The following is a 17,747-nucleotide window of genomic DNA, read 5'->3' as shown; positions in this document are numbered from 1 at the left end:
CAGACTGGCTTGTTATACGGCTAGTTTGTTTGAAAATGTGGGGGCATTCAGTTTTAGGTGTACTAATTTGAATTTCTCTGTCTTTATAACACATTATCAAAAACATTTTTGTTGATGGCTGTGCTTTAGTAAAACAAAGTATTTGTTTTATCATTTCTATGTGCCCTGTCTAGCAGGGTAGCACTCAGAATTGCATTCTTAGTCCCAGAGAGACCCCAACAGATTTACCTTGGTGCTCTTTTTGGACATTATTTTGGGATTATTTAAATTCAGTGGACACAGAAAAGGAAAGGTAAAAGAGGAAAAATGGAAGGGAGAAAGGTAAGGCAAAATATTAAATGGGAAAGAATTTGACAAAAATAGTGTAGTGGAAAAAGAGAGTGCAAGATAACATCTGCTGAGTCTGCTTCTACAACTGCAAAAAGAGAAATAGAAAGAACAACAAAACAAACTGAAGTATAACAGGTACAAACAACCAACACCTTTGATAACATCACTGAAAAATCTGCAGTACTGTTTAATACAAGATGTTTTTAGTGACAGCCAAAGCTAATTATAGTGTTTATCTGTATAGAAGTGTATCTGTAAACACCTGGAAACAAGCACCTGTGGGTGTTTATGAGTGTGCTTGTATATGTAAGGTTTATCCGTCAGAAAAATGCTCAATAGTGGTTGTAAGGAGCCAAAGATCCTCACCCCAGAGGGCCGAGGCAGACACAAGGGAAACCAGAGAGCAGGACATTCGAAAGGGCCCCCAGAACACGGGAGCCCAAGAAGAACTTACATAGGGCTGTACGATTTTGCCAAAAATCTAAAATGCAATATATTTCAACCATAACTGCAATTATCCCTGCTGGGGGTGCTGATGCCTATCTCCAGCATTCACTGGGCGAGAGGCGGGGTACATCCTGGTCAGGACACCAGTCTATCGCAGGGCAACACAGAGACTAACACGACAAACAACCATTCACGCACACACTCACACCTAAGAACAATTTAGAGAAGCCAATTAACCTAACAGTCATGTTTTTGGACTCTGGGAGGAAGCCGGTGTACCTGGAGAGAACCCACACATGCACAGGGAGAACATGCAAACTCCATGCAGAAAGACCCAGAGTGGACTGGAACCCAGGACCTTCTTGCTGCAAGGCAACAGTGCTACCTACTCGTCCACTGTGCAGCCCCCAGCCAAGGAATATTTAAAACAATAAATCTAACTGTTTTTACTAATCAGAATATGGTTTTTCAAGAGAGTAGCTTTTAATTGAGTTGAACATCAATCCTTGTTGAACAAACAAGTATATGTATAAAACAGTTTGACTGGTACCTAATGCTATGGTGAGATTTCTGAAAGTTTCTGATGAAAAAAGTATGATGATATAAACAAATAATAACATTTCATTATCTCACTGCTGCAACTCTGTTTCCCTTCCATGTGGAGGCAAGTTCCCTTTAAAAATATTACAGACACCTAAAGGACATGTCTTATCCATTAACTGTTACATAGCCCATTTACAAATTCAAGAACTCTGCCGTTTGGAAATTGCATTTCTTAAAATTACGATTATATTGCAAATGTGATTAATTCTCCAGCCCTTGACCAACACAGGCATAGCTGCCTCCCTCATCCCAGAGTAGAGATGAGCAGCCACAGTGCAGAAACTTTGCTGTTTCACTGCTACAGAGTGCAAAGCCTAACTTTGCAGAAAGCTATCATTCCTGCAAAGCAATAAACATGGGAAAGTGTATGCTATCAGAGTGATTCATAAGCCAAAGGCTCTGTATGAAACCATAATAACACGGGGTAGAGCATTCTTAGTATTTTGGGTGGGACTGTGATCTGCAAGGCGGACTTAAAACAATCATTCATTCTTATCAAGTTGTCTACAGCGTACAATGGGAATCTATAATGCCAGCTACATAAACCACAGTTTTCAAGGAGAAAACACTTGAAATCCATTGAAACTCTATCATATTGCATGCAAGAGTACGCAACAGGCCCCTTCCCACGGACCGTACCACAGACTCTCTCGGGTGATTTATGAGGCCCTGATTTCTCTGGAAGCACCGAGGACTCGGTTTCAACATATCCTCTCATTGTGGCGTTCGGCTTGTTTCAGTCACTTTACAGCTGGCAGGACAGAAGACGAGCGTGTTTTATTGTTCCGAGAAAAGAAAAAAAATAGTTCCAGAAAGCACGGCCCACACCCAAAGTCATGGACGATTCTTTGAAAGCTGAGTAATTGGTTTCAGACGGAAAGCATGGCGGATCAGGATCCCTGCTTAGTGTTTATACCGTGCGAGGCAAGCTAGGGCAGGAAGATTCTGAGAATTACACGAAAGAATAAAGCACGGTTGGTTTTCTAGAATTACAAGAAAAATGTCACCCACACTTACTCTGCAATTTGATTTTTACCTTTGAAGTTGTTTAAGATCAGAGTAAAACTATTTTAGCTGATTCATGTTAGAAACTATTTACCTACAGTTCCTTACAAAACTAATCATCCCCTGAACATGTGTTTGTGCTATGTTACAATTGCTACGTTCTAATGCATTTTACTTGTAACACAGTGACAAAGTTTTGCATAATTGAAAAGTGGAAGGGAAAGCATATATGGTTTTCAAAAGTTTTTACGACAAACAATTTAACAGGGTGACAAGCATTTGTCAGCCCTCTTTACTGTGACAACCGTGAATTAAAGCCATATAAAAACTAATTTGCATTAGGCAGTGAGCCATGTGGGGGCAAGGCCAACATGTCCAAGAAGGTGCTCCGGTCAGATGACAACAAAACTGAATGTTTTGGCCCACAGGCAACATGCTGTCATTCTGAACGTGACTGTGAAACGGGGTGGGGGCGGCACCCTGGTGTGTGGATGTTTTTCTTCAGCAGGGACAGGGAAGCTGAGTTTAAAGGAACATGGATAGAGCTAAATACGGGAGAATCCTGGCAGAAAACCCGCTAGAGACAGAAAAAAAGACTGGAGTGGAGGTTTCCAGCAGGACAACCCTACAGGTACAAGGAGAATTTGATTCTTTATAGTCTTCCAAAACCAATTTGGGACAATGGGTTAACTCACACCAAATTACTGTGTTAGAATGGCCCAGTCAAAGTCCAAACCTACAATTTTTATAGAAGTGACTTACAAATTGTTCTTAACAGAATCCAATCCACGATGAAGAACGGGCTTCAAAGGTAGAAGAGACAAGAGTTTGTTCTAAGTATTGACTCAAGTTGGGAAAAAGTTCAGATTTGAATGTTTTTCTAATCATGTCCTTAGATGACAAGCTTGTCCCTGTCTTTCAGCACACCTACATACAGTAGGTTTCTCTTAAACGCAGGTACTGTCTGAGCTTTTATACTTCAATGTTCATCCTCTAGACTTAACCTTGTGATTTCTTAATTTCCTTTTGGATGACTACACATACTTTCCTCTTGTATGTGTTACATCGGAATCGGGATTGGAAGGTGAGTCCACAAAGAAAACTGGAATTTGAAATTGGCAATAGTCAAAAGCGACTTGACAGACGAAGTGGACAGCCCATGGATTTAGTGACAAAAACAGAGGATTCACACTGAGCGCACTTGCCGTTTTCCCGTGTTTGTTTTCCACGTCTCAAGCTGGCGGTGTCTGTCTAACGTGCGAGATAAAAAAATAAAATAATAATAAAACAAATAAACCTCTGCAAGAATGCGTCGCTCCAGGCGACGAAGAACCATTTGCATACGCGTGCGTTAAAGCTACATAACAAACACAGATGTGGCCACGCCGGATTACTGAGGTGTAATAATAATAATAAGGAACGTGCGTCCCCAATCTAAGTTCTCCAAACACAACCCTCCTGCACGCGCGCGCCTGTTTGTGTCCAAACAACCAAAGCGCGCGCCACAGTCCGCGCCTCTGGCACCAAACGGCCAGCTGTAAAACAGCGGACTTACCCAGGAGTTTTCCATTGTCCTGCGCGACCTTTTTCAGGCCGTTCTGCCATACCTGCTCCTCCGAGTTTGTCCTTTTCGGACGTAAACGGAAACAGGACATCGCGGAGTACGACTCCGCGATGTCTGTGTGTGAAAGAAAGGGGGGGAAAAAAGCAGGGAGACAGTTTTTTTTTTTTTCACCCTCTCTCCTCATGGGGCGGGTCTTCGTGAGTTTTATAGCAGCCACATTATATCGAAGCGAGTGGTGAGCTGGTCCTTCAGAGAAAAAACTGACGGCGCAGGGAACCATAACGTTTTCACTAAGTTTATTCTAAAAAAAAAATGCATTTATTGGCTTTTTAGCCTCTGGGAAAGATCCACACACAGGTGCTTGATTCTTTCCTGCTTTCTCTCTCTCTCAAGAGGGTTTTTGTTTATATTTCTCTCGTCTAATTAAATCAACTGTCCTTAAAAATAGTGTACACATGAAATAACTGGGACGTGGTGTTCCGTTTTCTTTCCAAAAGTCGAAATCAAGCCGCAGGCAGCGTTTGTTACTCAACACAAACCCACAGCAGGAGACGTGGAATGGCGCCACCGCGTGGCAGTAATCTAAAATGCATTTGAGGTCGGTTTGCTCAAGATTGCGTTCACATGTTTCACCAGAAATATGAATACGTACATGAAGAGCCATTTAAGGTTTCGCAATGTGACGAAGACGCGGAAAACATTCACATATACCATATTTGAGCAGTTACATCACATGACAACACCTTTGCAAACCCAAGGTAGAAGGTTGCTGAATTTCTATAAAACCAAAACTGTTCTTTTAACCAAAATCTGTCATTTAGATAAGTTCAGGTAAAACATAGTGATTTGTAGTGTTTTCTGTATTCTCCCACTGTTCTCCAATTTTGCATTATTTTTTTACCCTCTCTAACATAGAAAGTATTCCTGGATCAGTGCTTCTTTATTCCTTTCGTGTCTGCGCTTTATCTTCTCAGATCCCCAGTCAGTCGTGGCAGATGGCTGTTCACACTGATTCTGGTTCTGCTGGAGGTTTCTTCCTGTTAAAAGGGATTTTCCTCTTCAATATTGCTACATGCTTTATGACATAATCTGTGCTGTTTGAAAGCGAACCAGGTTGATATATTTAAATATCTAAGATTTTAAGAATAGCTTATTTGTATGATCTCTGCATTATGATATATCCACATCGCTCATTTTTAGTTGAGATTCACTGGAGTTATATTTGTTGTTATTTGTTGTTATATTGGCTTCACAGTAATCGCTATGAGGTTTATTATGTTTCTTAACGCTCATAATATGAGAACAATGGCGTTTAAATAATGTGTGAATTTACAGAATTAAGCGTCAGCACACATTGGCTATTTTAGTAGTGGTTATAGTGACTATAATAGCTCCTCTGCTACAAAAAAACCTGCTAGCTGCTCACCACATTTTGTACTCAACAATTAAGTTACTGATCAGGCAATGCACTGCTGTAGAGCTGATAATTTACAATCGGTGAATGCAACAGAAATAGTCAGCTCCAAAAGCAGTTAAAACAATTTATACACTATAGAGAAAACTCCTTTAACCACGTCTGATCAATAAAACCCAGAATTTTGGCGAGTGCCAACAAGATTATTAAAAGTCACTTTAAATCATTTCTATAGATTTATAGATATCTCAATGGAAAGCTGTTCAATCATTTAAATTACCAAGTAGTAGTGTCTAACATAAAGCTTTTTAAGTTGGGAGACATCATCTATGATGCTGTTGACTTTTCTGGATATCACTTTAGTCATATTGTAGTCCTTCAAATATTTTATTTTTATCGTTATATTTTTATTAGAATTTTACAGAATGGTCCAAAGTTTTTTGTTGTTGTTGTTTTTCCCCCTTTTTTATTGCCGTGGTCTTATTTGTACACAATAAAGGTAATAAAAATCTATTTAAATCTGTTTGCTTTTTACCTTGTTGGTTTTATTTATTTACCTAGCTTCAGAATAACATCCCCAAAATATCCAAAACATTGAACAATGGTGCATATGGTGAGATGTGGGATTTAAATTATTTTCTGGTTTCTGGAGCTCAGAGGTTAATACCAGCTAAGCATGGGGACAAAGTAATTAAACAAAATGCTCCTTTTGTGAGTGATACTGAAGTGTTACTCGTTCATTTTCAAGATGACCTCTGATTTAAATGAATCAAGACTGTTTTGGCTGTCTTGCCGTTTTCTGGAAGTTTGTTCCAGATTTGTGAAGCATAGGACCTGAATCCTGCTTCTCCATGTTTGGTTCTGATTCTGGGTATGCAGAGTAGAAAAAAACAGAAGATCTGAGTGGGCTGGATGGTTGATACAGCAACAAGAGGTATGTAATGTATGTTGGTGCTTAGCTGTTCAGTGGTTTATAAACTAAAATTCCTATTTTAAAGTCTATTCTGTGAGCTACAGGGAGCCAGTGTAAGGACTTTAGAACTGGGGTGAGGTGCTCTAGCTTCCTGGTTTTAGTGAGAAGATGAGCAGCAGCGTTCTGGATCAGCTGAAGCTGTCTGATTGATTTTTTTAGGTAGACCCCTGTGAGGACACAGGTCTACCCAAGTGCAGTAATCAATACAACTAAAGAAAGATAAACAAATGGATGAGTTTCTTTAGATCTCGTTGGGACGTCAGTCCTTTAATCCTGGAAATGTTCTTCAGGTGATTGTAACTGTCTTTATGTGTCCTTGAAGGTTCAGGTCTGAGTCTGTCACTACACCCAGATTTCAAACCTGGTCACTAGTTTGTAGTTGTAATATCTGAAGCTGCGTGCTGACTCTAGTTTGTTCCTCTTTACGTCCAAAGGTACTAACTTCATTTTTGTGTCTGTTCAGCTGGAGACGGCAACATTCATGCATTGATTTGTTATGAGCATGGATGAGTTCAGAGTCACCTGGTGACATCATAATGTAGAGCGGTGTATCATCTGCGTAGTTATGGTAATTAATCTTGTTTCTTGTTATAACCTCAGCTGGTGGGAGCATATAGATAGTGAATAGAAGGGGTCCAAGGATTGAACCTTGGGGTACCCCACAAAGGACTTTGATCCGCTCTGATGAGAGTTACCTATTGACACAAATAAATCCCTGTTCTTTAGGTAGGATTTGAACCAATTGAGTGCTTTACTCGACAGTTCGACTCAGCTCTCCAGTCGGTTTAATAATATATCATGGTCAACAGTGTCAAATGCTGTGCTGAGGTCCAACAGAATTAGCACTGTGATTCTTACGCAGTCTGTATTTGTGTGGATATCATTGAGCTATTTAACTGTCGAAACACAGCTTTTTCAATAATTCTACAGATAAATGGAAGGTTGGAGATTGGCCTGTAATTCTGCAGATGTGATTTGTCCACATTAGCTGCATGATGTTTTTGATTCTTGCTAAAAAAAAAAGTTGTTGTGAAAGGTGACAAAATGGGGGAAGCAAAAGAAAAGGACGATATATTTTTAAGAGTCTCTCAGATGCCACAAAAAGCACAAATTATTCTGTTTCAAGGCTCTGAAATCAGCAGTCGTCCGCACAGGAATCGCAGGAAAAAAAATTTCAAGCACTGTCATAACTTGTACCAGACATACCAGACATTGAGTGTAATGAGGCGATGAACAGTTTGACCATCGCTGCCGGACTCACCATGTCTCCCAGCCTTCCCGTTTGTTTCCATTCTGTCTCCAGATAAAAAAAACAATCACCATCCACAGCAGGGGAAACTCCGGTTCGTCTCCACTGCACCGTTCTGGCTGCTTCAGTAGGAATATCCCAGCAGTTTGACCCGTCTATGAGGAAAATCCTCCCTGTTTCCCACCCTTCTCTGGGCCAGCCTACACAGCGCACACTTAATTCCAGCCCTGTTTGTCCACACCCACTGGAGCACCAGTTTGACAAGTCTTTCTCTGTCTCTCAGGGCGCTCATAATTTCCCCGTCTTTGCCAATGGAAGCTGCACCCTCAGGAGGAATTTAATCAACACAGCCTGCAAATAAGCATTTAAAAATGCAGGAAAAACCTTTTAAGTTGGTGTCGAGTTGGCGTTTTAATACCGTAAACGTAATGTCACACCAAGGTTTTATTCTGAGGAGTCTGGAGGTTGATCTGATTCAGTTTAGGTGTTGCTCAGAGTTGGTGCTGACCTGCCTTTTCTTGTTGTTCTTGTACTTCCACCTCACAAGTCTTCCGCATAACCACAAGCCATTTCATTGCATCAATCCTTTAAAATGTCTGGAATTCAATGCCTATGCATGTTTTTAAAAAGTAAAACATGAAAGAGCTTTGACATTTACTATAAAGAGTAAATGGCAAACCTCAAAGCGGTGCAAAATAAGCTCAACAATTCCCCTCTTTGTGAATCCCACTTGAGCTGATCAGGACAAGCAAAGATTTTGTTTCGGGTGCCTCAGGAATCTTGGCCTCTGCGACAAGAGCCATTGACTTTCATGTGCGTGTTGACTAAAACTACGCCTTTTCAAGCAATGACCCCTTTTTATTTATTTTTTTTTACGTGACACCAAGGGGAATGTGTTTTGTTAAACGCTTTGCATGCCTCAGATTTTCCAGGCCACCGACTGCAATCCGTGTGTAAGCATTTAAATACCAACACCAGCAGATTCTTACTTGGTTGTCGGAGGATTTTGCGTATTTTCATTTCGAATTTGTTAACTGGGAGTGTTATAAAGAATTTACAGGCTTGTCTCACAGACATGCAGACCCATCCCGTGGGTTGTTTTGGGTCATGGCCACCTGTGGAGTCAATCTTTTTTTTAACCAAAATTATTGGATTAAGCAGCTCACCCAAAGGCCCCAGTTTGCTGCAGTACATGAGATTAATTAAACGTATGTGCAGCAAGTTGCTTTTTGAGCTGAAACGCTCTATGTTTGAGTCTCTGTAAACTGTTGTTTAAAATACTTTCGAACAGCCCATCCTTCTGTCCTCCATTTGTTACCTGTGTTAATGGCACCTATTTGAACTCATTATCTGTATAAAAGAGACTTGTCCACAGCCTCAAACAGTCAGACTCCGAACTCAATCATGGCCAAGACCAAAGAGCTGTCGAAAGACACCAGGAAGAAAACTGTAGATCTGTACTTGGCTGGGAAGAGTTGGCTGGTTGGCGTGAATAAATCAACAGTGGGAGCAATTGTAAGAAAATGAAAGACATACAAGACCATTGATAATCTCCCTTGATCTAGGGCCCCAAGCAAGATCTCATCCTATGGGGTCAAAATGATCATAAGAATGGTGAGCAAAAATCCCAGAACTACACAGAGGGAACTAATGAATGAATGACCTGCAGAGAGTTGGGACCAAAGTAACAAAGGCTACCATCAGTAACAATACGCCGAGAGTGACTCACATCCTGCAGTGCCAGGCGTGTGCCTTTGCTTAAGCCTGTACATGTCCAGGCCCGTCTGAAGTGTGCCAGAGAGCACGATCCAGAACACCACTGGTCAGATCATGTGGTCAGATGAAACCAAAAATTGAACTTTTTGGCGTAAACTCAACTCGTGTTCGGAGGAAGAAGAATACTGAGTAGCATCCCAAGAACCCCATACCTACTGTGAAGCATGGGGGTGTAAACATCATGCTTTGGGGCTTTTTTTTTCTGCAAAGGGGACAGGAGGATTGATCCGTGTTGAGGAAAGAATGAATGGGGCTATGTATCGTGAGGTTTTAAGCCAAAACATCTTTCCATCAGTGAGAGCATTGAACATGGAAAATGGCTGGGTCTTCCACCATTTACAATGATCCTAAACACACCACTCGAGCAACGAAGGAGTGGCTCTTTAAAATGCATTTTGAGCTCCTAGATTGGCCTAGCCAGTCTCCAGACCTCAACCCATAGAAAATTTTGAAAGTCCGTGTTGCTCAGCGACAGCCCCAAAACATCACTGCGCTAGAGGAGATCTGCATGGAGGAATGGGCCACAATACCAGCTACAGTGTGTGCAAACCTGCTGAAGACTTACAGGAAAAGTTTGACCTCTGTCATTGCCAACAAAGTTTATGCTGCAAAGCATTGAGTTGAACTTTTAACCTGGCCAGCCAGATTGATAATGTGTAGCCCTCTAGTTCTGCACGTTATCAATCGGGGACTGCTACCATTGAATCCGTTTGGGGAAAAGACAGACATTAAGCAGCACTGCAAAAACGGATCTAAAAATAAGCAAAATGTTCTTAAAATTTGTGTTTTTGTCCTAGATTTGAGCAGATAATTATCTGCCAATGGAATGAGTTTTCTGACCCCTAAAATAGGATAATTATCCTGCACTTGAAATAAGACAATGGAGATGAGTTGTTCCTGTTTTAAGAGCAACAGTCTTATTCCATTGGCAGATCATATTATTTACCCGCTCAAATCAAGGACAAATACCCTCATTTTAAGAAAATATTACTTATTTTTACTTTCGTTTTTGCAGTGAGAACTCTCTGAGCTGATTGGGCAAAGCAACACCTAGTGCCCGTCTGCCAAAGGTTAGTTTTAGCCAATCACCGTATTAAATTAAAACTTAAGCAGCAGGTGCTATGAGAAACCACAAAAGCTAAGCTAATCAAGGCTTTTATTGCTGTTCTACTATTAAAGAAGAAATCGTGAATTCTTACAAAACAGATGTGATAGCAGCAATTACGCATGCGTCCTCCTTTACTGCCATGTTTGTTTTGGCTGTTTGTTCAGCCGCTCCTGCTTTTGTCGCAGCGGCATGTCCCGCCTTAAACCACAATAATGCTGCTTGATTGGCCGAACCCTTTTTGGTTCGGACACGAACGGTTGAAGCGGGAGCGGTGCAGGATGGATTCTCGTGTGTTTGTGAGCACACAAATACCGCGAAAACTCAGCCTGCAGTCAAGGTTATTGAACTTTTGTTATTGACCAAATACTTATTTTCCACCATAATTTACAAATAAATCCTTTAAAAATCATACAATGTGATTTCCTGGAATTTTTTTTCACATTGTGTCTCTCATAGTTAAAGTTTACTTACGATGAAAATTACAGAGCTCTCATCTTTCTAAGTCTTTCTAAGTTTTTTGCCCCACTGGATGTCACTGAGCTGACGATGACATCTCATGGTGTGCTGAGGAACAGCAATGAGCGGTCTGAAAAATACAGCTGTACTTTCATTATTATTATTATTATTATTATTATTATTATGATATATGATTATATAATAATCATAATAATAATGACTATTTATAAAGCACATTTGTACAAAGCTCTTAACAGTCACAAAGAGATAACATACACATCAAAACAATACATATAAACAGATACAACACCATTTAATCGGTTTTTTGTTTTATTCAGAGTTGTTTATATCTTACAAACACTTTAAAATTGAGAGCAACTCCTCTTTTCATTGCTTCCTGGAGTGGGTCAGGATCGGGTAGACTGCATTGAATCCTTTATGGACCTTATTGACACTTTTAGCTCCTGGGATTTAACAGAAGCATGCAAAAATGTTGTTTGTCACGCAAAGAAAATGGGAGTTAAATTGTTTCAAAAGAACCAAAACGGGTGATCTAGCCACCAACATCCACAATTCAGTTTTATTTACATAGCACCAATTCACAACACATGGCAAATTTTATTTGTATAGCACATTTCAGTACAGAGACAATGCAAAGTGCTTTACATGATTAAAATATAGGAAAATAAAACAGAATAAGAGCAAGTAGAAATAAAATGTAGAAACAAAATGGACATGGGAGAATAGAAACTAAGAGCAAACATTAACACGTCATCCTAAGGCATTTTACAAAGTCAATTTAATCAAGTCATACAGACAGATTGGTCAAAAGTTTTCTATTCAAGGAAACCCAGCAGTTTGCAGCGAGTCTTTGACCTGCAGCATTCACTCCTCTTGAAAAAGCGTGCAGCCACAGAGAACAGTCGCCTGAATTTGCAGCGATCCCTCATATCAAACAGTTACAGCAGCAACAAACACAATTAAATGGTGCATGAGATAAAGGGAAAGAGAGAAAGAACGAGAGAGAACGAGTAAGGATTATATAAACATACTTAGTGCATTCTTTAAGGGAATTCTGGTCCTATTTTAGGTTTCCAGGAAGTTTCCACAAGAAATAATTACAGGATCTGAGAGGTTGTTGTGCAACCAGAATCAGAAGAAAGATGCAGCAAAAACATCCACACTTTGCTGGGATAGTAGAAATACTAATCAAATGCTGCTGAATAGCTTGATAGCTTCCTAAAATGCTTGTTGTGTCACGCAGAAATAACAAGAAAAACACCCAACAATGCTGTTTTGCTTAGATGGATAACTCATAGAACCAGCTCATTTTAATATTGCACTAAATACAATTGAAGAACCCAAGAACCGTCTTAAGAACTTCTCAGTAGAACCAACCTGAGACCAAGAAGAAGACCAACTTCAACAGAACCCCACATTCGGCTTCAAACTGAACATATGGAGTAAATCTGAATTTGAAAACGAAACAAGGATCGGATTCAGTGTAAACCATCCATGGAATCTCCCAAATCCAGATTTTTCTGTCTTCAGTTCTCCAGGTGGACTCAGTCACCTTTCAAACCTTTTACAAAAGTCACATCAGCTGCTCCAGGAACGTTTGTTTTTGACCTGACTCTTTCGACACATTATCACCATCTGCAGTTCATCAACCATATAAACTTTCCTATACTACCTGCTGGAGCACTGTACCAAACCCTAACCCCAATCTAAACTAAACAAAGTTTCCTCTCTGCTATTTTCCGGCTCCCTCTTAAAAGAATTGATGATGAACATTATAACCTGGACCAGATTTGACCACCTTAATGACCCCTTAATGAAACTAGACGAACCCCTAAAATTGTTCATAATCACATCTTCCCATCCACTGTTTTTGATTGGCAATAATCTCAATAATGTCCACAAAAGCCATTTTAAAACTTCCCAGAGTTCCACCAGAAAACTGCTTATAGACCATCAACCCTGAAGAACAAGGAGCTGCAGGGTTTCTGCTTTACTGACAGGAAACAGCTCCAAGTTGAAGCTGTGGAGAGTGATCGTGTCAAAAAATAATAATAATGAAGGTGAAAGTTTCTGAAGACCCAACTGACTAAACGCTGCTCAGTGATTGGACAAACTGATGAAACTTCCTCTAAATTTGGTGATTTGCCTTGTTTACAGTAAGTGTTGGAAAGTTGTGGTTCGGGTAATAGTCAGTAAAAACTGTTGTCATTCTCTTACTTTGTGAAGAATATGGGTATTACATTTTTAAATATTTCACATGAGCAATGATGGATAAACATGGTGTAGAAAATCTGTGCTGTGATTTGTTTATTTGACCAAGTCACTTCATGTAAAGGGAGATCTGTGGATGTGGAAACTTGCCTCACTAGTCAGGAATGTGGAGATTATGTTAACATTTCTTAGCTTGACAAGTCACTGATGTTAGGGTCTATTCTTGTGGAACCTGGTGAGGATGGCGCCCGCAATGCGAATACATTGTTGCTGCTATCTAGATTGTGCAAATTTATTTATCCGGATAGATAAAACGCCTTCCATTGACTTCCATTCATTTTCAACCCTTTTTATAGCCTAACCCAACCTAAACCTAATTGACACCTTAGTCCTAAACAAAACCCCTAGCCCAGAATAAAAGTGAGGACTTTCTCACCCAGATACAAACACAAGAACACACAGACACAGAACGATCCCCAAGACCTCGAGGAAAATATTCTTTGGACATCTAGCGTACAACTAACACTGGAACATCAAAGATTGAGGCGGTAGAGCGACGGTCTGATGTCATGCCATAGTTGATGGAACCATAAATTATTAGGGCTGGGCGATATAGAAAAAAAACCGCATCGATAAAATAGAAATCCTATTGGTCAATATCGATAATTATCAACAAATAGAAAACATATATTTTAAGTGCAACCCTGACCATTTTATACTGTTGCTTAATGACCTATTTTTAGATACAGAACACACAAACACTAAATTCAAACTCAACCCTTTATTCAACCAACGTTTTACCAAAACTGTAAGTTTTTCAAAAACAAAAAAAGAACATATGCTCTCTGAACTCTGCGAAGGGGGCGGAGCTTGGTTCCTGGATCTGCGTTGTGATTGGTTGGGAGTATGTAATATTGACCTACATGGCTAGAATGGAAAATAAAGGAAAACTGTTATTCTATTGAATTTTTTACTGACCCTTTTTTCTATCATCGATATACATCTGTCGATCGATATATATTGTTATTGAATTATCGTCTAGCCCTATAAATTATGTTATCATATATAATGCAAAGTACAGCAACAAGTCCACCTGGGAATTGTTCAACAAATATTGGTCAGTAAAAAAAAACCTAGGTTTTGCAGTGGTGGGTTAAAATCTGCTGGCATGACCTTAGAATGACAAATCATGCTGAAAATCCCTCAAGTGCATGCATGTTGTGAACATTTATTAGGTTTAGGGGGCAGTTGTTTTTTACAGAGCTGGTTTGCATATTTTTCAGAAATCTGTTTCACAGGACCGTGTTAGTTGGAAAACTGAGTCACTTCCTGATGCCTCATACGAGGGGGAAATGCAGGATACACGCCTATCAATCTCCACCAAAAGCTGGAAATGTTGTCTAATAATTTGGCGAGACATCCTCTGTATCTGCATGTCACTGTGCTGAATGTCAGACGCCCCCCCCGGGTATTGCTTGAAAACAATAGCTATCCACTCCTGATGCCAACACTTTGTTGGCCGTACTGGACATTACAGGTCCCCATCGCTGACTTGCTGTGAATGAAATCAGACATTTCTTCAAGGTGCTGAACTGTATTATGTCATTGGGTGCCGGTCTGTGTGAAGGCCTTAAAGCTGAGCCAACAACATTACAAAACTGTGCCATTTCTCCCCAGATTGAACCTCATATTTTGCTCTAAAACACGTATGCCCAAATGCGGGATCTATCAGCACTTTGTTGCTCTCTGATAGCTTCTTTACCTGCAGTGCTTATTGTAGGCCAGTTGAATTTCACTCAAGCTCACAGGAAAAGACTTTACAACTAGCCACGATGTTCTTGGTTTGAAAGCTCAGGAAGTGGACTGGGAAGGCGAGCTGCTGCACGATTCAAGCGAACTTCCCGTCTGCTCTGCGAGACTCATCAGTGCTGTCCAGACGGACAAAGAGAAGGTCACATGTTCAAACTATCAAACTGGGTTTCAGTTTCTGGAGTCTATACAGACCTCTCGGCTCCTCCACAAACAAGTGCCCCACTTTCCAATAATCTTCCTGTGGTTTTCGGCTTAGGGATTCTCACGGTAACTGCTGGGAGAGACTGAAACACGAGAGTATGCAGTAGTCAAAGAACGAGAAAGGCCAGATTCTATACGTACTGGCGACAGTACCTGCACTCTGGACCTTTTTAAAAGTGTCGCATTCAAGTTTGTTCACCTTTGGGTTTGTACTCCGCGTCCCACGCGTTTCTGGATGCAAAATTCAAGTCCGACTTACAGCCCAGCTTCGCTGTAGACAAGATGTTACAGCAGAAAAACACTGAACCGCTGCTGCTGTGACCTGGCATTACAGCTGAGACTGTCAGAAAGCTGAGAAGGGAGAAAAGAGTCTACTGTATCTGTGGGATGAATGTGAGGTCCTCTGATTTCTCTGGAACTGATGCGGGATAACACAAAAGGGGCTGATGCTTGGCACCACATCCAAACTCATTCTATCACTTTCAGCTAAAACAAAAAATTATCATTTCCACCCTGCCTCAAGGTTCGGTCTACCAGGGGCCCATTGTGCCTTCTTTGAATTTTAAGTTTTAATGTGCCAGGTCAATATGGGTCTTAAAGTTAAGAAAATCAAAGTTAATAGAAAATGCTTAACAAGCTGTCTCTCTTCTGGGGACTGTCCCTGCTTCTTAGAATAAACACAAGTAAGTTTATTACTAATAAAGCACATTTACAACAACCTTAGCTGACCAAAGTGCTTTACAATAATCACCTCACATGTAGGTAAAGGATAAAACAATAAATTAAACTAAGTTTGATTTAAAAATAATAATAATAAAAACAGCAATAAAATAGCAAAAATAATAATACAAATAAAAACCAAGACATACTTAATTGTAGTTGCAGCAATTTCCCAAGAACTCAAATCAATGAAGCACTAATTTTCCCGTTTTTTATCTGGTATTGAAGTCCAGTGAAAATAGATGCGTTTTTAGTCTGAACTTAAACCGACCTGTTGACTGAGAGAGCTTAACAGGGAGACTGTTCCACAGTGTGAGTGCTGCCACAGAAAAGGATCTGTCACCTCTGGTCTTTAACTTGGCTTTAGGGACATCCTACTAAAGCTGGTCGGCTGAACTTAGGGATTGAGTGGAGTGTAGGTCTGTCAGAGCTCAGCTAAGTAAGATGGGCTCATAGAATTTAGATACTTAAAAAACAATCAATAAAACCTTAAATTTCACCCAAAAGACAACAGGAAGCCAGTCAAGGAAGTAATAGATTCACTCCTTGTTTTTGTCAGCAGACAGGCTGCAGCATTTTGTACAAGCTGCTATCGCTGCAAAGAGCTCTGATCCAACCCTAAATACAGAGAATTACAACAATCTAAACGCAATGTAATACATTTATGGATAGTCCTATCAAAATTACACAGAGGATGATAACATTTTAATTTAGCAAGGGTTTTCAGCTGGAAGAAACTGGCTTTGATAACAGGGTTTATATGCTTTTCAAATTTAAACCGAGGATCAACCATCACACCTTAATTTTTCACAAACCCTAAACCCTCTTCCCAGCACGGTAACTCAACAGCAGTGTTTTCCGTCACAATGTTCTTCAGATTATCTCCAGCATTAGCTGTGTTTCCACTGACCATCAGATTGCTCTAACTGTAATTACAAAAACAAGTTTACTTAAAAGAAATATGCCAATTTCAGAATAAAAGCTTCTGTGCTAGGATGAGGCGTTTTTTTGACCGTATCGAAATCAGTGTATGTCACAAAACAGTTTTCTTTGGGGTTTTTTGCATGATACAAGTCCCATGACAACCTAATCTTTAAATGCCTTTCCTATTTAATGGGAACAATGGAACTGCAAAGTTGTGTTTTTTCGCTATTAGCAGAATATCAACAACGTTTTGCGCACATCTGCAATGCAAACACACCTACTGACTGCTACAGGAGTTCCATTCCTGTCCAGTGGCATTTAGTCCGAAGGGGCACTTGAGTGCAGGAAAAAAGTATAGATAGTAAACATTAATTACCAAATAAAGTGTAATCAACACTTTTGCTCTCTCATAAAATGTTTCGGACTTTTGATTCTTCAGCACTCCCATTCCATTTTGGGTTCAACTTTCTCGTGTGTGTGTGTGTGTGTGTGTGTGTGGTTGAATGAATGACACAGAGCAACTTTTTAATTAATATCCTTTAGGGATCAACACCGTATTAATAGAATAACTAAATTTAATAATTTTTGTTGTTAATTTGAGGTTTCTAGTTATGCCATTCTAAGGTTTGGTAAGTCGCAGATGTGTTAGTTTGGAGAGCAATATTTTTTTTTTTACCTGTGGTGTTCGGACCCAAGCAGCAGATCGGTTCTCCACACACATCTAGCACCTCCTCTTTCTTCTCCTGCAGTCAGAAATGACTTAATAAGTCATATTCCAAATCAGAAAGGACAGGCAACCATACACACACTCACACCTAAGGGCAATTTAGAAGGACCAATTAACCTCATGTTTTTTGGCTGTGGGAGAAAGCCAGAGAGAACCCATGCATGTACAAGGAGAATGTGCAAACTCCATGCAGAAAGACCCAAGGA

General features: G+C 40.1%; 1 protein-coding gene and 1 pseudogene across 2 annotated transcripts in view; both read right to left on the bottom strand.

The window, feature by feature from the left end:
- Positions 1-7,768, bottom strand: part of plcd1a (phospholipase C, delta 1a) — a 30,251-nt gene extending 22,483 nt beyond the window's left edge. The window contains exon 1 of one of the 2 annotated variants that reach the window (XM_012880184.3): positions 7,598-7,768. In XM_012880184.3, the coding sequence (XP_012735638.2) occupies positions 7,598-7,628 (31 nt within the window). In that variant the 5' untranslated portion in view covers positions 7,629-7,768. Of the gene's footprint in view, positions 1-3,940; positions 4,092-7,597 lie in introns of those variants that run through there. The other variant, XM_012880183.3, reaches the window with a different exon arrangement.
- Positions 7,769-14,915: 7,147 nt separating this feature from the next.
- On the bottom strand, positions 14,916-17,132 carry LOC118556970 (annotated as a pseudogene).
- Between the last annotated feature and the right edge of the window lie 615 nt (positions 17,133-17,747).

This window comes from Fundulus heteroclitus, chromosome 21 (genome assembly GCF_011125445.2).
Source record: "Fundulus heteroclitus isolate FHET01 chromosome 21, MU-UCD_Fhet_4.1, whole genome shotgun sequence".
NCBI classification, from domain to species: Eukaryota; Metazoa; Chordata; class Actinopteri; order Cyprinodontiformes; family Fundulidae; genus Fundulus; species Fundulus heteroclitus.
This window is presented reverse-complemented; position numbering and strand designations above follow the sequence as displayed.